At 43.3% G+C, this 20,870-nt stretch overlaps 1 protein-coding gene across 1 annotated transcript in view; it reads right to left on the bottom strand.

The window, feature by feature from the left end:
- Positions 1–8,229: 8,229 nt before the first annotated feature.
- Positions 8,230–20,870, bottom strand: part of HUWE1 (HECT, UBA and WWE domain containing E3 ubiquitin protein ligase 1) — a 154,223-nt gene continuing 141,582 nt past the window's right edge. Inside the window, exons 73-84 of the mRNA XM_056130150.1 lie at positions 20,370–20,497; positions 18,750–18,846; positions 16,416–16,571; positions 15,096–15,341; positions 14,702–14,819; positions 13,515–13,655; positions 11,192–11,479; positions 10,986–11,091; positions 10,345–10,462; positions 9,879–10,060; positions 9,399–9,589; positions 8,230–8,860 (exon numbers count right to left, since the gene is read on the bottom strand). Of these exons, the coding sequence (XP_055986125.1) occupies positions 8,758–8,860; positions 9,399–9,589; positions 9,879–10,060; positions 10,345–10,462; positions 10,986–11,091; positions 11,192–11,479; positions 13,515–13,655; positions 14,702–14,819; positions 15,096–15,341; positions 16,416–16,571; positions 18,750–18,846; positions 20,370–20,497 (1,874 nt within the window). The 3' untranslated portion in view covers positions 8,230–8,757. The remainder of the gene's footprint in view (positions 8,861–9,398; positions 9,590–9,878; positions 10,061–10,344; positions 10,463–10,985; positions 11,092–11,191; positions 11,480–13,514; positions 13,656–14,701; positions 14,820–15,095; positions 15,342–16,415; positions 16,572–18,749; positions 18,847–20,369; positions 20,498–20,870) is intronic.

The raw sequence follows: 20,870 nt of genomic DNA, 5'->3' as shown, positions 1-20,870 counted from the left end.
ACACGGTCGGCAACTACAACACTTCCACTTCGCTGATGACATTGTTCTAATAACACCAAACATTAGCCAAGCGGCACAAATGCTGGCCGATTTCGACCGCGTGTGTGGAGAGGTCGGACTACAGCTGAATCTCACGAAGATGTTTATGAAAAAAGGTCTCGTTCCTGACGTTCCATTCACTCCCAACGGAATGAATATCTCCAAATGCAGCAGTTATGTGTACCTAGGTTGAGAAGTCAACATGGCGAATGACCTGGCACCTGAGTTGCGCAGGAGGAAGAGAGCGGCTTGCAACGCCTTCAAGAGCGTCGAAGAAATAGCTAAGAGGACGAAGAACCTCCGGCTCTGGGCACATCTCTTCAATTTCACAGTTCTTCCTGCATTAACATATGCCTCAGAGACCTGGGCCCTATGAAAACAGGATGAGAATGCTATTCGGGTCTCCCAAAGAGGAACTGAAAGAAAGAGCTATGCTTGGAGTATCACGTTTCACTCAAGTGAGAGAAAGAATCCAGAGTTCTGCCCTCTGTTGACAATCAAGAATCAGGGACGCTGTCTTGTTTGCCAAGGCGTCGAAAATCAGATGGACTGGACACGTAATGAGATTTAGAGACGACTGCTGGACTAGAGCCATTACCGACTGGATTCCACGGGATATCAAAAGATCACATGGTCGCCCACCTACGAGATGGTCAGATTTCTTTGTCAAGACCCTGAACGATCGGCTTGAGGCTTTTAGTGTTCCTAGAATGAACAGATGCCTTTGGGCTACATTAGCACACGACAGGGACAAATGGAGACGTTATTGGTGCCTGCTCAAGCAAATCAATGAATAATGGGATGTCAAGTGATAAAGGGATCAAGTGATACTTTAGTATTTTGCAGTCTTTTTACAAAACATTTCATACAGAATCTCAAACAGTGCTTAAGTTATTCCTAGGTAGTTTATTTTACTGTTGTGAAGGGCATCTCTTTCCTGTTGTTTCCAAACGTTGCATTTGAGAAAATGTTTAATACTTCTGACCCTAATATCTTTGTGTACCTGTTTTCCCCTATACTTTCTTACCTCCTGCTTTTCAGTGAGTAGCTGGACAAAGCACAGATTTATCCACATTGTCAAAACAAGGCAAATGCTCAATAAAATACTTTTGTGAAGTAAAATAATTTTGGTCACACCCAGCAGTGCTTAGTGCTTACTCCTGGCTCTGTGATCAAGGATTACTCCTAACAGGCTCAGGGAACCATGTAGAGTGCTGGTGATTAAACACAGGTCGGCCGCATACAAGGCAAATGCATTGTACTATTGCTCCAGTCCCCTTATTACCTTCATATCTTCCATTCCTTGGACATATTATTCTATATTCCTCAGATTAGTGTGGGGGAAAAGAGAGTACACCATATCAGGTGAAGATCCAGACCAACCTCCAACGTGGTGAAAGTGTCACAATTAAAATTTTAGTGTTCATGAATGATGAGTAATACCTCTCTAAGACATCCATTTTAAGCATAGATCTAAATATTATCTATTGTTTGTATTTGTGGCTCGGCTCATGATAGTAATTATTATTTTTGTTTTGGGGCCACACTTGGTGATGTTCAGGGGTTACTCCTGGCTCTGTACTCAGGAATCACTCCTGTGGTGCTCAAGGGACTATGTGGGGTGCCAGGGATCCAACATGGGTCAGCTGCATACAAGGCAGCAGTAACCCTACCTCAGTACTATCACCTCCGTCCCTCTGCATAATTATTAATGGCAATCTTTTTGTTATTAAATGTATCCAACTTTTTATAATAAATTGTTAGGTATGAGAAGGGGACTTTTAATAAAGAGATAACCAGAGGTAATCATAATAACACATCAGTGGAGAGAATTATTAAGGAAGGGCAAAGAGACATGTTTAATTATACCAAGATATTAGTCTTCATCTAGAATTAGGTCTGCTATTTACACTCTTTGTGGCTACCTCAAATGTGTTATTCAATTTAATAATATCCGTCACAAAAATTGCAATTTAAGACTATCTATCTGGGCCAGATAGTACAGTACAGTAGGTAAGGCACTTGCCTTGTATGCAGCTGACGTGGGTTCAATCCCTAGCACCAAATATGGTTCTGAACCCTGCCAGGAGTGATCTCTGATCACAAAGTCAGAAGTAACCTCTAAGCACTGCTGGTGTGGGCCCAAACAAAAAATAATAATATCCACCTCAAAAACAGTAACAATGATGGTTCTCATTCCCCTGACCCTGAAAGAGCCCCCCAATATACCATTGGGCTACAGTAACATGTGAGAGGGATGAATGGAGATGTTACTGGTGTCCGCTTGAGTAAATCGATGAACAACGGGGTGATAGTGATAGTGATCCATCTCAAAAATTATCACAAAATATTTCAGATATACAAGATATAAAATATAGGCTTTTACTGTTTTGCAGATTATATTTTTCCTTCCGAGGCCACACCCAGCAGTGTTCAGAGGACCATACAATGCCAGGGAATCACACGTGAGGTTCTCCCACGTGCAAAGCACACACTCCAGTGCTTTTCTTTTTCTTTCTCTCTCTCCCTTTCTTTCTTTCTTTCTTTCTTTCTTTCTTTCTTTCTTTCTTTCTTTCTTTCTTTCTTTTTTTCTTTCTTTCTTTCTTATTGAATCACCGTGAGATACAGTTACAAAGCTTTCGTGTTTGAGTTTCGGTCATACAGTGATCCTTCACCAGTGCATATTTTCCACCACCAAAATCCCTAGTATCTTCCCCCCCGCCAATCCCAACCCTTCCCCTGCCTGTGTGGTAGACAATTTCCACAATACTCTGTCTCTACTTGGTTATGGGCTGGTGCTATAGCACAGTGGGTAGGGAGTTTGCTTTGCATGAGGTCAACCCGGGTTCGATTCCTCCATCCCACTCAGAGAGCCCTGCAAACTATCAAGAGTATCCCGCCCGCACAGCAGAGCCTGGCAAACTCCCTGTGGCATATTTGATATGTCAAAAACAGTAACAAATCTCACAAAGGAGATGTTACTGGTGCCCGCTTGAGCAAATCGATGAACAATGGGAGGACAGTGCTACAGTGCTACTTTGGTTACATTCAATATTTCGACACCAGTCCCACTGTTATTATTTGGAATTTTCCCTCCACCACTCAAACCTGCCAAAAAGGCAATGCTAGACAATTTATTTTGTATTGCTTGTTATGAATAACATAATTCACGGCCATGCGCTCCTGGACTCTAAAATTTTAGATAATTAGGGTCTGGAGAGATCTCTGAAGCGAGCTGCTTGGTTCCAAGATCTTTTGTGTTTCTCTGGATCGTGGCCATTAAGGACCTTAAATAGTAACCGGAGGCAGTTCATGGGCATCATCTCACGGCCCCATCAGGGCAAGGGGATGAGAAGGATTGACTCATCCCCTATCCTGTGAGGCCTGGTGTTTGCCGTTACTACTCCTGAGTACCTGGGCTTCTCATTGGATTCTGGAAGATGGTGGCCACCAGGATTCTTAGGGGGCAGGCAGAGGGGCAACACCTGCTCCTATCTGGAGTAGCCCGGTGAAAGTGGCCTGGTGTAAAGTCTGGAGGCATCTCTGCAGTGAGCTGCTCAGTTCTGACACTCTAGTGCTTTAGACCATTTTCTCAGCCCCCTGGATTTTTATTTTGTAAATTCAAGATTTATGGCACCTGTGCATTGTCTATCAATGTCATTAAAAAGCAGGTGCACATTTAATTATGTACGTTGCTTATGACATAAAGCTATTGTCAATTCTTTGAAAAAAGAAGATGGGTGGCGTCACCTTCCCTAACTTCATACTGTACTACAAAGCAGTAGTAATTAAAACAGCATGGTATTGGACTAGAAACAGACCCACAGACCAATGGAACAGAGTTGAATACTCTGTTACAGATTCTCAAATATATGATCACTTAATCTTTGATCAAGGAGCAAGAAATATGAAATGGAACAAGGAAAGTCTCTTCAACAAGTGGTGCTGGGAAAACTGGATAGCTACCTGCAAAAAATGATCTCAGGGGGCTGAGCGGGTAGTACAGCGATAGCACAGCGGGTAGGGCGTTTGCCTTGCACGTGGCCAACCCAGGTTCGATTCTCAGCATCCCATATGGTCCTCCGAGCACCGCCGGGACTAATTCCTGAGTGCAAGAGCCAGGAGTAACCCCTGTGCAACGCCGGGTGTGACCCAAAAAAGAAAAAAAATGAACTGAGCTCTGTTTAATGCCAGGCACAAAAGTCAGATCAAAGTGGATTAAAGACATCAATATGAGACCTGAATCCATAAGGTACATGGAGAAAAATGTAGGCAGAAACTTCCATGACATTGAAGCTAAAGGCATTTTTAAGGATGAAACACCACTGACCAAGCAAGTGGAAACAAACATAAACAAATGGGACTACATTAAACTAAGAAGCTTCTGCACCTCAAAAGAAACTGACCAAAATACAGAGAGAACCCATGGACTGGTAAAGAATATTTACCCAATACCCATCTGATAAGGGGTTAATATCCAGGATACACAAGACATTAGTGGAATTTACAACATAAAAACCTCCAGCCCCATCAAAAAATGGGGAGAAAAAAAGAACAGAAGCTTCCTCAAAAGAGAAATACAAATGGCCAAAAGGCACATGAAAAAATGCTCTACATCACTAATCATCAGGGAGATGCAAATCAAAGCAATGAGATATCATCTCACACCACAGAGACTGGCACACATCAAAAAGAACAAGAACATCCAGTGCTGGTGCGGATGTGGGGAGAAAGGGACTCTTTCGTTTGTGGGAATGCCAACTGGTCCAGCCTTTTTGGAAAACAATATTGTCATTCCTTAAAAAACTAGAAATTGAGCTTCCATATGCCCCTGCAATACCACCTCTGGGAGTATATCCCAAGGGTGCAAAAAAGCACAGTAGAAATGACACCTGCCTTGTATGTTCATTGCAGCACTGTTCACAATAGCCAGAATCTGGAAACAACCTGAGAGCCCAAGAACAGATGACTGGTTAAAGAAACTTCGATACATCTACATAATGGAATACTATGCAGTTGTTAGGAAAGATGAAGTCAGAAATTTGCTTATAAATAGTGGATGGTCATGGAGAGCACCATGCTAAGTGAAATGAGTCAGAGAGAAAGGGACAGACATAGAATGACTGGACTCATTTGTGAAATATAAAATAACATAATATGAGACTGACACCCAAGGACAGTAGACACAAAGGCCAGGAATATTGTTCCATAGTTGGAAACCTGCCTCATGAGCTGGAGGAGAAGGAATAGAGAGGGGATTACTAAGTTAATGATGGTTGGAGGGATCGTTCTGGATGGGAGATGTGTGCTGAAAGCGGATAAAGGACCAAACGTGATAGCCTCTCAGTATCAATATTGCAAACCATAATGCCCAAAAGTAGAGTATGGGGGAAATTGCTATAGAGGCAGCGGGAGGGTTGGGATTGGGGAAGGGTGTACTGGGGACACTGGTGGTAGAAAATGTGCACTGGGGGGATGGGTGTTCGATCATTGTATGACTGAAACTCAAACATGAAAGTTTTGTAATTGTATCTAGTGGTGATTAAATAATAAAAAAGACATAAAGCTATTGTATACTTAATGGGCTACAGTATAACTTTACATATACTAAGAAGACCCCAAAATTGTGATTCACTTTATTGCAGTGGTCTGGACCTAAACCTGCATTATCTTCCAAGTGTGTATCTTACAGTGTTGTTAGAAATAGCCATGTACCCAGCACCAGCCAACTTAAAACGCGTTACCAGTGTGTTGAAACCTTCTCAACCGCATCCCCTTCTCGTTCCCATCATCTAGTACCATACTAATGCACGGGTTCTCATACTTTTCATACCTTTTTAATGCTCTTGGTGTATTTATACATGTAGTTTTGCAACTATTTGGGAGTGGGGGTTTGGGCTACTCCTGACAGTGCTTTGGGGGACTCTCTGTGGTGCTTGAGTTGGCTGCATGCAAGGCCTTAACACCTTTTGGCCTAGCAACTTTATTTTTGGACCATATCAAGCAATTCTCAAGCTCTTGGGGGGTTGCTCCCAGCATTTCTGGGATTGAACCCGGGCCTCCTTCATGCAAAGCACCTTAAAGCTCTCGGTAGCCAAGTTTTACAACTTTCAAATATATATATGTATATTTTCAAATATTCTTGACTTTTTTGGTTTAGGGGCCACACTTGGCTGTACTTAGGGGTTACTCCTGGATCCAAATTATTCCTGGTATGCTTAGGTGTCCATGTGGGGTGCTGGGGATTGAACCCAGGTCGGCTGCGTGTAAGGCCCTTCCTGCTCAACTATCGCTCTGGCCCAAGACTTGTTTTGGGGCAACACCCAGCCGTGCTCAGGGCTTATTCCTGGCTGTGTTTTTAGGTGATCACATGCAGTGCTAGTTGGTGATTGAACTGTGTTGGTGTTGGTCGTGTGCAAGGTAAGCACCTTAAATCTTGTACTATGGGGTCCAGAGATAGTGCAGGTATTGGTGATAGCATCATTCTTTGCTTCCTTCATTAAGCTTGCTGTTGGTCTGAAGGCAGTAAAATTACGAGGAATAGTTAATGCTTTCTATTTACAGCACCTTTTTCTCACCTGCCACATCAATTACATCACACTGTTATGTAGTATATCCCAAAGGCAAATCATCCTTGGTCACAGATTTTTAGCCTCTTTCCTTTGTTGTATTGAGTAAGGTTGCACACATGCTTGGATGTGGTGCTTGCTAAAGTCACTGTCATGCTTAAATAGATGCCCAGAGGTTATTTCCTAGTTGTGATGCTTGCATGGAGCTGCAATTTTGTGGGTACACACCTTGGCTGGGGCAAAGCTGCAAATTACTTAACGTTGCTTAGAACATGTGAAACACCACGGATTCGAACTTGATCATATACGCTTGCAGCAGGTACTCTTAAGTGACTACACTATTTCTCTGGTTCTTCCCACTAGGTTTTTAATGGTATGCCATTGAGTTAGATTAGCTAGATTTTATTTTCCTCGGTGTTAGTCAGGTGTACTTCTAGCTTCCAAAACCAACTTCCCCTCTCAAAAGTAAATTATGCCAGAGCACTATTCTCTATTGAAATTTCAAGAATCAGCTAAGCTTACTAACTATATTGTATATATTTCCTTTTACTTTAGAGTCTTGCTGGATAACTTCTACCTATTCCAGGGCACCTTGACCTTTCAACAGACTTGTTGCCTTGCCTTGAGCTAGAACACTCACCTCCTTTCCTCCATATTAGCTTTCGGTTCAACCCAAATGCTACTGACAATGAAAGGCCCTCCTTAATCTTCTAGGGAAGGGCAAGTATTTCTGCCAGAAACCCCTTGCTACATCTGTCACAAAACTAAACTGCCCTTGTTCAATATGAGGGACAGAGATGATCCTTACTGTCTTCTCAGTCATCAGACCTATGCACAACTAAGCATGATTAATGGAAAAAATAAAGAAATATTTAGCATCCACTTGTGTTAGGACCCAGAAATCAGATTAAGGACATACCACTGCTTTTCAGATCCACACTTTGAATAGCACCTTAGAGAATGAGAAAAACCACACAGAACAAACACCACTTTGTTTTTCTAACTAAACTTTTATTAAATTATTTTTTTTCTTTGAAGACTGGAACCGTCAAAATCTTTAGATCAGTTCTAAGTGCTGAATAAAAACCACAAAGGAGTAATAGATTATCTGTGTACAGACTGGTAGACAGACAGGCAAATGACAAGAGGGAGAGACAAAACAAAAAGGATGGGAAGATGGTTCTTCTGGAGAGCTGTTCAAATATCTGCTTATTAAAATATTAGAAATGAATAACAAATGAAATAAAAAATTTTAAACATAATCCCAAATTTGAGGCTATTATAAAGGCTCACCAAAGAGAACTGTTGGTTGGATTGAGTTCTTGGAAAATTTTGTACAACCTGCTGGTTTGTTCCTTAAAGCAAGGTGATATTTTGTCATTGGCTGCAATCTCTAACACCATCATTGTGCCCCAGTGCAGATCCCATTCTGAAAAATAACACCCCCGTCCTGCAATTACTGGTGGCTCCTGATCTCTGGGAAAACCAACTGTGGAGGAGGATGCACCAGTGGTGGTGGCAGAGATGAATTTCTGGAGACCATCTGGCTTCATTCTCCAGTCATCTAGCATGTGCTCAAGAGTTTATTTTTAAGGTTTGAAAAAAACTCCATTGTGAAAAGTGAGTTATGAAGAGTGTTCTTTATTTGAAACCTCCACAACACAGACGCCAATCTTGTCTCGCATTGAATCATTAGCTGTGCACATCAACACATTCCAAGCACAAATTAAGAAATGCAAACAGAACAAAAAAATATATATATATATAATTTTTCCCCTATCCAAAGGTTTCAAGTCTCAATGCAGCAAATCCTTCTGAACATAGAATATGAGGAGCACACTGTTCAAACAGTTGGGACAAACAGGTCCCTGCAAAGGCTACTGCCTTTTAACACATGGGGTGGGGATCATGGACGGCATGGAATGGGGAAAGAGGAGGTTACGGAAAAGGAGTGGGAAAGAGAATGAGCAGGAAAAGGGGAACCAGCATATGCTGGGGAAAATGGGGCAGCTGGGACACACAAATGGTGAGTTGATGGATTTCATTTATTGATTTTTGACATTTTCCTTCTGGTTCTTTTTGTTTTAATTGCCCCCCTTTCCAGGTCCAACAATGATAGAAAACCCCCACAGCAGTAGTTGGGGCATTGTTAGGCCAGCCCAAAGCCTTCAGAGCACTCTTGGATGGCCAATAGTAGCATGTGGCGGAGCTTCTCAAAGCTCTCATAGGCAGGCAGGTCCAGCTGATTAAAACTATGGAAAGAAAAACGATTCAGTGAAATCTGATAAAAATGATGCAATTTCAGTGCCCCCATGGTATTGTACCCATCTGACTTCTTCCTAAGGGAACCTAGTACCTGCTTTTTTGACTTGCAGTCTTGTCTGGCATATCCTAAATATGGACTTAATACTGGCTATAAGGCAACAAAAACTTTAGTCTTGCCTTTTTATTTCTTTTCAAATACAATGGGCAAGACAGATAGCTTAACAGTTGAGCATATGCAAAGAGGGCTTATCCCCATCAATGCATGTCCCCAAAATAATAAATACACAATGGCCTTTCTAGGCCCACAAGATCCAAGGACGTATTCGGGGTCACTGGTGATCTGATGTCTTCAGAATTATTTAGCCTGTTCCTTGTTGTCATACTGAGCCTTTAAATACAGATTGACACCTTTCACCTGCATGCCTCCCTATACCCACAGTGACACTGGGCCAGATTTGGGTTAATACCAGGGTAAGAGCTTGAAAGTGTCATTCCAAGTGCTACACAGAACAACCTTCATCTTACCATGTGTGAGCTGAAGGAAGGCGATCTGTGGACCTGTCATCTCTATGGATCTGAAACTTCTGAATGCCATTCATGCCTTCAAGGGCAGCAAAACCCTGCAAAGGAACCTTGGAAGTACCGGTGACAAATTGGAGGAACTTGGCACGATCAGCTTGGTCAAAAGAGCGCAGTGCTCTCCAGAACCACTGGATCTACAGGAAGGGACATTTAAAAAAAGGCAGCATTAGACAGAGTACTTGGGAAGGGTGGGATTTAGTAAGTAATCAGGATAGGCTTGGAATCTTAAGCAAGTAATATTTGTGGGATGGGCTTCAATTCATTCATAAGGAAGACTATTACCCGAAAACGTGAGTCAGAAGGAAAAGTTAGGTAGAGTTTAAACTGACAATTTCATTCCCCTAGAATACTGGTTTATTGTACATTAGACAAACTGGTACTCATTAAGAATGAAAGTGGGGAGATACTCTAGAAGTAACTTACCTGGATAGAGTTGGATTGGTACTTGTGGTATTCAGTGTTGGATTTCAAATCATCAATGTCAATTGTAGGCAATCCTGATATAAGCAGTTCTAACTCCTGCTCAGTGAAGATGGAAATGAGGCGCTTTGGAATGATCTCATAGAAGCCCTCTAAGAAAGCTGCAAGCTGTTTACGGATGGCTCCTGGGAAAAGAGTCAACAAAGTCACATGGCTTCTAAACTCATGAAACTGCCAGAAGTCAGAAGTACCCAATCTGGCTCCTGTGGCTAGTAGGATACTGATTTGTGTGCCTGCCTCACATACCACCATTTCAAGCTATGTAAGGGTAGACAAAGGTAAACATTTGGTCAGGTATTTATGACGCCTTTTGCACAAGACAATCCCGACTGGCATAGAGAAAGAGAAGAAACAATAAAACGAGTACAGTTTCATTCTTTTTGTATTGAGCAACAAGGCATTTACTTACCTGTCATTCTCATCTGGCATACCAGGTGTACATACTCCTTTTTATTTTCCTCTGTTACCAAGATGTTGGCCCCATTGGGTTTGAGGTCACGAACTTCACAGACTCCAAATTCTTGGACCTTTAATACCCAAAACACAACCATAGGAAATCAGTTTTGGTTTAGAAAAAAACTAACAGACCTTGGAACATAGCCTAAAAACTCTGCCAAGTTCTGGGTAGATACACATAGCAAGACTGTTTTCACATGACCTTCTAAATACCAAATAGGGAATGTTTTTTGTTTTGAGAGTTTTTGGGGATATGCCCAGCAGTGCTCAGAGCTTATTCCAAGTTCTATGCCAAGGGAACCATATGCGGGGCCAGGGTGCAAATCAGGGCCAACTCTGCATGCAAGGCAAGACATTACCTGCTATACTTTCTCTGGACCCAGGAAATGAATACCCCTATCCCGTGGTTGATCTGGTTTGATCTTCAACACTTCACATGGTCCCCCGAGCCCTGCCACGATTGATGTCTGACCTGATCACCGCAGGGTATGCCCTCACCCCACCCGAAGTAGAGATGCTGCTTCAGAACTATGAAATGTTATCCAATAACTCAGTTTTAGAGTGATATGTGGCAGTCAGGACATTCTTATTTACCTCAGTGCTGAATGTAAGGTCATAGCCTAGTGTGGAGACATCATTTTCCAGCAGATAAACTAGGCCCTGGTAGAAGTGGTAATCTTCACTCTCCATATCTGTGTATCTGGAAAAACAATCCGAAAACATTTTGTATATGGGTAAGAAAGAACCAAAATAGGAATGAACATAAGGATATGATTTTAACTACAGTCCCATAGGCTCACCTGACAGATTTCCCCAATATGTGTTTGTAGAAGGACCGAGTAAAATAGCACTCCAGAAGGCGGTTATCATATACAGCTTTGGCCACAATGCGTCCAACAAACTTGAAGTAGCTGAGGTGGTTGGGATTGCAATGTGAAGATGGATTGATGGTATAGGTGACCCGATCACCGGGTGAGGTACGGAACAAGGCATACATAGGGTTAAACATCTCTCGTGAGATGATCATATACCATTCCCGCAGGAGCCCTCCAGCATCCTGCCCTTCTTCTCCTTCAAATACTATATACCTGAAAAAGAAATACGCAGGGATGCTCAGAAAGCCCAGAAAAATACATTCATTTATTATAGCATGACCCCAACAAGAGAATGAAACAATGGTTAGGGAAAGCAAGGCTACAAAGGTAAAAAAAAATGCCAAGAGAATCTAGGAGACAAAGATGGGAAAGCATCACTGATGGAAGTTAAAGTATAGAAGCCTAAATGAGACTTCGCTTAATGAAGAGGAACCATCAAGTGATCTCAAAAGAACTGAATCCAGAATGGGAAGTTTATAAGGAATTGCTTAGAGAAACAAGGCTTCTCATAATATGTCATGATGATGGATGGTGAGATCATGCCAAAGAGAGTGTGTTTAAATCAGGCTTGTATGTTGAGGAGTATTTCAATGCAAACTCATCTTCCCTAAGTAGCTTTTCGAGTCAATGAAGTCTCCTTTTTTCACCACATTCTCACTAGCACTGAAATTTTTCAGTCTTTCTGGTGTATGCTAGTACACTGGTGAGAAGAGTTCTGGTAAAGATGGTGGCAGGGCAGCGGCAAGCACCAGAAGGATGGCAACACTCAGTATTTTGAACCACCAATACAAACAAAAATTTTTTGCCCAAGTGAATGTGGGTGCCCCTTGGATATTCTGGCTCAGGGAGAACGCCATTAAACAAAAACTGGCTCATCGCCCAGTCTGAGTGGGAACTGCCAGCTTGCAGAGGTCCTGCAGCTCTCAGCGCTATGGGAGGCTGCAGAATTTCAATGGGTCTGAGCAGGGCTCTTTGGGCCCAACTTGGCATCACTGTGGAGAGCGGGTGCTGAGGTCCTGGAGTTGAGGAGGCACTTGAGGTCCCATCATGGGGCCCTGATGCACCTGTGGGGCGGCCCCACTGCCATTTCCTCCCCTGACTAGCCTGCGCCACCTGCAGCATATTAGAAGGAAATTCTCCCTGAGAGCCAACTCTCTGGAGACCGAAGATGGGGGCATGTGCCCCCTGGTCAAGTTCTGCTGGACTGGTGGCCGTAGCCTGCCCAGAGTGCCCAAGCCGCATACTGGACCCAGTCATGGTCCCCGCTGGAGCCTAGGAGAAACGGTGATGCTGGCAGGTTAACCTGGACCCACAGGGTGAGTGCATCAGCAGCCTGATGGTGCCCACAGGCTCCCTGATACCTTCAAATCACTGCTGTACCTCTGGCTGAACTCCAACAACTCAGGACCAAGTGTCCCGATAAATTAAAGCATGTATGTGGGAGCCAGGCCCACAAACCACCTCCAGTTCAGCTATATAAGCTCATTTATTGGTTTTGTTTCAGATACCCGTAAATAAATGCTGCAAGAATTCAGAAGCCTCAGTTAATCTCAGACTCGTACAAGGCTGTACAGATGGGGTACACTGGAGGGGGCCAGGTTTGCCAGTGCCCACTCAAGCAGAGCTCTTGGCAGCCATTTGCTCCCAAAATCCAAAATCGCTGCCATGTCCCCAGTCGGACTCCACTGTCTCGGGACAGACCTTACCAAGATATTAATCTGTTGAAAATTTGGGTATGTGGGTTTTATTACTGAAATCTCCAGCCTCTCTCGGGGTCGGGATGGGCTACCTTCCCCCATTTCCCTGTACTTCCTGAAGCCCCTGCAGTCACGTCTACAACCCAAAGCCCCTACCCAATTGCAAACCACAATGTACAAAAGGAGGGCGGGAAAGAAAGAAAGGTGCCTGTCACAGAAGCAGATTGGAGGGATGGGAAGGAAACTGGGGGCACTGGTGGTGGCAGATGTACACTGGTGGAGAAATGGGTGCTGGGACATTGTATGATTGAAATCCAATCATGAATAGCTTTGTGATGCTCTCAGTGATTTAATTTAAAAAATAGCCCATACAACTATACCAGGAGAAAATAGTTCAGTGAGATTATGTAATCAGGATTTCTATGGGAAATTCTTGTTGGAGAGGAGAGCAGTATTCCAAAATTTCATGCACACTGAGGGCAACTTTGTAACACCTTAATACCACGTAGATGTCACTACCCTTCCTGTCTATTATCAGCTCTGAGTCTTACAATCGATTCTTCATTTCCTCAGGGGATTTCCTGTGTAGCTCCCGATAGGAGTCTTCAAACACATGATCACGGCGGACATGTACAGCCATGTCTTCTTTCCGGAGTCCCTCATCCAAACGCTCCAACTCTTGGCGGAAGTATCTTGAAAAGTAAGAAAGGAAGGAAAGTAAGATTGGAGCCAGGCACTTGCTTTGTATGCAGTTGTTGTGGCCACAACCCCTGTTCAAATCCCTGGCACCACATGTGGTCACCTGAGCATCCTCAGGGGTAACTTCTGAGAACAATAGTGCTCTCAGAATGAAGGGGCGTGTACCCTCAAACACATGTAAATAACCTTAATAGAAAAGATTGGGTATGGCAGAGAGACTTGTATTTGCCTATTAGGATGAAGACTCAATATACCCATCTGTTCCACTAGAGAAAAGTCCCAGCAGTTGGGAAAGGTAGATCATTCGTTGCCTACTCTGTTCCCCCATCTCCACTGAGTAAGGGCCAACAGACTGTGGCACAGAACTTCTCCCAAGAAGACGTAAGTGTATGTATCTCAGTGGTTAGAGCACCCTGCTTTACATGTGTGAAGCCCTGGGTTCAATCAGAAAGTGAGGCAATGCACAGGTGAGCACATGTGAACAAGAAGGGAGGGGTAGGGATAACAGGAATGCTGTGTACTCAGCAAGCCCTGCTGTAAGTATACTATGGAAAACTGGATATCTTTTTTAAAATTAAGCAACTGTGAGATACATCGTTATAAGAAAAATGGATATTCTATATTAATCTAAGGAATAGACAGGAACATCAGAAATCATATGGCTTCAACAAAAAATGTTTTTTGATAAAAGGAGAGTTGTGTGAAAATTCCCAGAGTGTATCTCTCTCTAGGTACAATGTAAAGAAATTGCTTTCCTGGGCCAGAGAGACAATATGGTGAGTAAGGTGCTTGCCTTGCACATGGCTGACCTGGACTCAATCCATAGCACCCTGTACGCTCCCAAAGCCCCTCCAGGAGTGATCCCTAAATGTAGAGGCAGGAGTAAGCTTTGAACACCACTAGCTGTGACCCAAGAAAAAGGTGAAAAAGAACTGCCTTCCCTGAAAACACTGCTCCTGGAGAAACTTTAGCTCTATTTTGGGAGAAGAGAGTTTATTTGTGAAGTAGTCCTCCCTTCCCCAACCCCAACCCAACATACTTGCGCTTAACATCAAAGTCGAGGACACGAATGTAGTCCACCAAGACAGCAAAAGGTCCATCAGCAAGGTGGGTGGTAGACTGCCGTAGTATCTGGTTTAACACAGTGCGGTGAGTCTCTGAGGGGAGAAAAGACAGCAGGAATCAACACAACATGGATCCCAGAAAACAAGATGACAGTAACATTTTTTCATCCGTATCTCAGGGAAACTACGTGACCTACAATTGGCTTCCAGATTAATAGCTTCACTTTCATGTATGTATACACCCAGCCCAAACTCCTCCCAGCAGTATAAGATACAATACATAAGACAACGTGACAATAAATGAGGCTTTTTTACATTGGCGGGGGGAAGGGAGGTAAATGGGGGGTATGGTCTAAGAGTTTCCTGTACCTGCAAAGCGTAGGAACTTCTGTGTGTCAGGGGGCAGGCTCGAGGAAATATGCATAGATGAGGGTTCCCGGGAGAAAAATGGGTCAAGGGAGGAAGGAGTGGCTGGGGTTAAGGGGGCAGGGGAGAGTGGAGGAGGCTCGTCTTTGATATGCGCCAGTTGGCTCTCACGGGTATCTCTGATAGGAGGCTTGCTTTCCCGTTCTGTGGCATGGACCAGAAAGAAGGCCTCAACTGCAGGCTGTAGCACTGGTGGTAGGAATAAAAGTCATTTTTACTTTACAAACTTCAACATGCAAACCACTTCTCCATCATAATTAGAACTACACTTTTTTCAGGGGTGGGGGGGCCACACCTGGCGATGTCCAGGGGTCACTCCTGGTTCTGCACTCAGGAATTACCCCTGCTGGTGCTCAGGGAACCATATGGGATGCTGGGAATCAAACCTGGGTCGGCCGCGTGCAAGGCAAACACCTTACCCGCTGTGCTATTGCTCCAGCCCCAGAACTAACACTTTCAAGCACCTCTGGTGTGACTCGAGGCTCCTTGTACTGCTAAGCCTGGGCATTATTTTGGAGCTCCCTAAATTACAAAAGCACAAGATGAAATAATGAAAACTTGAGAATCTTAATTGTAGAATAGAAAAATGAACCAGGGGCTGATGAGATAGTACAGCACAGTAGGTACTTTGCTTGCTTTGTACAAAGCTGAACTGAGTTCAATTCCTAGCAACCTATTTGGTCCCCGTAGCCCAGCACTGCTGACTTTGGCCCTCCCCCAAAAACATTTAGAAAAAGAAAATAGAATAGACAATCGGTTATACAGATTCCCTGGGCCTAAAAAAATGAAAGATAACATTTATTAAGAGAATGGAAAATATTGGGCATGCGTTTTTTGGCCACACCCACCTCCAAGGTTACTCCTAATTCTGTGCTGGGGTTTGTATGCAGGTGCTTTAGGATGGAACCCTAGCCTCCAGTATGCAAAGAACATGTACTAGCCCTTTGAGCCATCTCACTTATCTTTTTTCTGGCACTCAAGTTAAAGAAAAATATTCTAACTTTGAATCATTCTCTAAAATTTAGACACTGTGCTATCTGAGGAGATGGCTTAAAGGGCTGAATTCCATGCTTTGTCTGACAACTAACTAATGGTCACCAGAGTACCAAAGCTAGAAGTAGTTCTCAGCACTGCCAGATGTAGTCCCCACCCCAAAGTAGAGCCAAGGGGGAGGGGTAATATGAAACAAAATTAGGCAAATAAAAAGGGTATACTATAACACATTGGTTGGATTGGGATTGTGGCTCCCAGGCCACAACTTACCTAGCACTGCATGCTGGTCATGGGATTCCTCTAATTCCTTCAGACACTCTCCGAGCATGTCCCACAATTCATCCAAGCTCAGCTGTTCACTGAGCAGGGGTAACTCAGGTGGCCTCTCTTCCTTTTCCTTCTCACCCTGTGGGGTTCCATCTGAGCCTACAGAGCAAGACACACAAGATTGTTAGAAAATCTTTGAGGTTTCCCCCTTCACTCAAATTACTCTCGAATTAAAAGTACAGGTCATCAGATCAAGGCACTGGTCCACATATCATACTGAACATGATATCATACTGAATATATTATCTGATATTCCCCTTCCCCTCTCGGAGAGCCCAGCAAGCTCCCCGTGACATATTCGATATGCTAAACACAGTAACAAGTCTCACAAAAGAGACATTACTGGGCCCACTCGAGCAACTCGATGAACAATGGGAGGACAGTGCTATCTTATCTGAAAGGAAGCTCTTTTTTATTGTGGAAGGCATTTAAATTTAATGTGATAAAAAGGAAACCTGGTTCCTTAGTTCCTCTAGCTATAATTCCATTGGCAATAGGACAGTGGGTAGGATGTCTGCCTTGCACGTGGACGACCCAGGTATGATTCCTCTGCCCCTCTTGGAGAGCCCGGCGAGCTACCGAGAGTGTCTCGCCTGCACGGCAAAGCCTGGCAAGCTACCTGTGACATACCTGATATGCCAAAAACAGTAACAACAAGTCTCACAATTTGTTGTGAGGTGTTATTTGTGCCCGCTCAAGGAAAATGATAAACAATAGGAGGACAGTGTTACAGTGCTACATCTCCAGTGCTAGCCATAACCAGCTAGTGGCTTCTTATTTTTGCTTTATAGGCACTGTGATTTATAAAACACAGTAGTATTTCATGTATAAAACATTCCAGAATTGGGGCTGGAGCGATAGCACAGCGGGTAGGTCATTTATCTTGCACGCGGCTGACCTGGGTTTGATTCCCAGCATGCCATATGGTCCCCCAAGCACCGCCAAGAGTAATTCCTGAGTGCATGAGCCAGGAGTAACCCCTGTGCAACGCTGGTGTGACCTCCCCACCCCCCAAAAAGGAAAAAAAAATTCCAGAATCACATCCCCCATCAGTGCCTGTTTCCTTCCCTCCACTACTGCCCCAACTGCCAACCACCCCTCACTCCCCACATCTTATTCCCCCATCTCCTCCCTGTGGTAAGCTTCCTACTAAACAACACTTCTCAGTTTCTGTTGCCCTTCTTGTTATTCCCCTACTAGGTTTCTTTATATTCTTCATGTGTGAGAGATCATTCTATGTCTATCCATCTCCTTCTGACTAACTTCATTCAGCACAATATTCTCCATCATAGTGCCTAGCTGTTGCCTTATTAATTCCCAAAGAACTTAAGGGCAATGTGATGGAAATTTAGATCACTGTGTTGCACTCTGTTCTAAGATATTATCCTCACTGACAGATACCCTTGGAAGTCGGCTCCTGTGTTCCTATTTTTCTTTTTCAAAGAAAATATCAGGACTTAATCTAGAACTTTCTAACTCAATGTATAGTTCATTTTTAAGTCTTCAAAACTCTTAGAAATCATGATATGACATATGGACTTCCTTAGCTGATACCTTACTGTAAAATCTGCTCAGTAATAAAGAAACAAGACTCAGCCTTATCATTTCTTAGGCGTAGGAAAATATCAAAAGCATTTGATGCTTCTTCACCAATCACTTCTCTTCTATTTCTGTCCTATTTAGTTTGATTCCTAACTTTTGCTTTTTACACTCCACTCGAACCCTATTTGTTCTTCAAGGTGCTGATAGTTAATAGATTTAGTAACATCAGAGAGAACATATTAAATAATTTCATAAATGGGTATCTTAGGACATTATCAAAGCATAGGAAACTGCAAAAAGAGTATTAATAATTAAATGTTTCACAGTATTTCAAATCTATGAAATGCTGCCATGAGTGATATACACACAAGTTAATTTGTTTAATCCTAAGTACTAACATATCTATTTTAAAGAAAACATGAATTTTGCTCTAGCTCTTAGCACTAAGAAATGGGGGAATCAGGTCTCAAATATAGCATAGTTTATTGGAGGGTATTGAGGATAGACTTCCAGGCCTCATATATGGCAAGGCAAGCACTATACCACTGTGCTGCATCCCAATGAACTTAATATGTTATGACTCTTAATGGTCTTGGCTAATTGATAAACCCCAATTAATACTGAAAGAGACGAGTGTCAGCTAGAAAAACACTTGAAAACAGTATGTATGGAGCAGAGGATCCAAATACTCTATGAGGTCTGTTCCTTGTTTCTGGGCTGGAAAGTAGTACTGACCAACAGATTGAGTATCCTGAGCACTGGGAGATGGTTGGTCCACATCCATAGGTGACTCCTCCCTCCGGACAGATGCCTCTGACTGGCTTGACTCCGACTGAATAAAAGGGAGACAAAAATCATATAAAGGATGCAGCCTGGCTTTCTTCAGGGACAGGCTAGAGGCTGGCTCTGCTACTTCTCACACATAATAAGATTGTAAAGACTCTTCCCATGTCATATCAGGAACTTGGTAATTCTCCAGGGCAAAAGAACAGCCTTCCCACTTTCTTTGTTTTTCTCTACCCTGAGTTTGCAAGCCTTTCCAAGAAGTTCCCTGAATGCTTGCTTTGATTCCACTCTACTCCAGACAGATTTAAGTCTCTTGTTGGATATAGTACAGACTACATACAGGATTTCTTCTAGGGAGTTTTTCTCTCTCCTTTCCTGTCCTCCCTCCCGCTCTCACAACCCCCCCGCCACACACACACACACAGAGGCAGAAGTAGTCTGCTCTTTGTTCACTAACAAGAGGAAAAATAACAGGGCAACTAGTATAACCTTTGATGAGTGGAGATTATTTTAAAAAGGAAGTATCTGGGACAGGGATGTGGCTTCGTTGCATGCATAAAACATGGGCTTGCTGGGCTGGAGAGATAGTATAGCGGGTAGGGCATTTGCCTTGCATGTGGCCAACCTGGGTTCGATTCCCAGTATCCCATATGATGCTCTGAGCACTGCCAGGAGTGACCCAAAAAGAAAAAAAAATGGGCTTGCTAACCCCCAGCACTGCAAAAATTAAGGAAAAAGAAGCCACATTTGTGTTTTATTTGGTATAGGAATGAGACAGGATAAAAGGCTCTATGATAACAGCTCTCCAGTTTCCGCCAAATAAATATATCCTGTACAATAGTAATTAATACAAAGAATAGCAAGGTCTCAGAAGAGACTGTTATTTCTGAGTTTGGAGAATTGCGAGGAGAGAAAAACCAAAAATCTGCCATAATGTATGTACATATGCATACATGATATGCCAGGCTTTCCTGCAGCCCTTGGTGCTGGAAATCCAACAATGATGCAGACCATGAAGTTGAAGGTGCCTGTGTCTATGTGGCAAATATGGAAAACAGAGATAGAAGTCTGGCCCAGAGATGGACAGAAGAGGCTTGTGAGATGTGTACCAAGGCCAGGGGACTTTTTAAAACATTAAAGTTGATTGAAAGTAAAGAAAGGAAGAAAAGAGAACTCCCGCAAGGAGGGACTTTAGCATAGAAGTCCATTCAGGGGACTTTCAAGGGCAGGATTCCTTAAGTGCCTCTGGATGCCTGCATTATTTTATGAGACAAAAAACTTCATCTCATATATCCTTAGAACCCAGGCATTTAGTGTTATGCAGTTAGCAAAAGCTCCACTATTGACTGGATTGTTGAGAGTGGGGTATAATGGGCAAGCTTTAAACTAAACCAACAAGCCAATGAAAGATCAGTAAAGAAAACAAAACAGAAAATTAACCCTATTGTCCAGAAGCATTCACACAGACAACTTAATGCAAAAGCATATAGGGTAGTAAAACCCCACGGATGATGAGGTGGGGGTAGGGGGAAAGACAAATGAATGAGGGACCACAGGCATCATGCTAACCGTTGCTGCTTGTTGCTGTCTCCGCGCCCTTTGACCCTCACGTACCATTTGTATAATGGCATCAGCCTCAGCCTCCAGCTGCCGAACAGCTGCCTGGATGCTGCTAGCTGAGCCTAAACCGGAGGAACCTAGAGGGGAAAAAGAAGGCAAGATAAAAATGTAGAAAGAGGAATCGGCTAACATTCTCTTTCTCATCTCCTGGGATGGTTTTCCTGACGTTTTTGAGCTGCTAGGCAGCTTCATTGTGCTCATCAACAGACACTAATATCTACTATTATAAACAATAGCAGGGGAACATGGTGATAGGCAGCAGATAGTGGCAGATAAGAGGGTTCTCTGGGATGAGGAGGAAAAAGGGGTTGGTAGGCCATGGCTGAGGCAACACTTGCTACCAAGTTTTAGTCAAAAGTGATCAGGGAAACAGAAAGGAGGCACATTCAGTGAGTTAAATCTTCCATGAAGAGATCCACTCCCAATTCCTCGGCAGATTTCCATTCCCCA

Source organism: Sorex fumeus, unplaced genomic scaffold (genome assembly GCF_029834395.1).
Source record: "Sorex fumeus unplaced genomic scaffold, SorFum_2.1 ptg000073l, whole genome shotgun sequence".
NCBI lineage: Eukaryota > Metazoa > Chordata > Mammalia > Eulipotyphla > Soricidae > Sorex > Sorex fumeus.
Note: the sequence above shows the minus strand (reverse complement) of the source record. Positions and strands in the feature narration are given on the sequence as shown.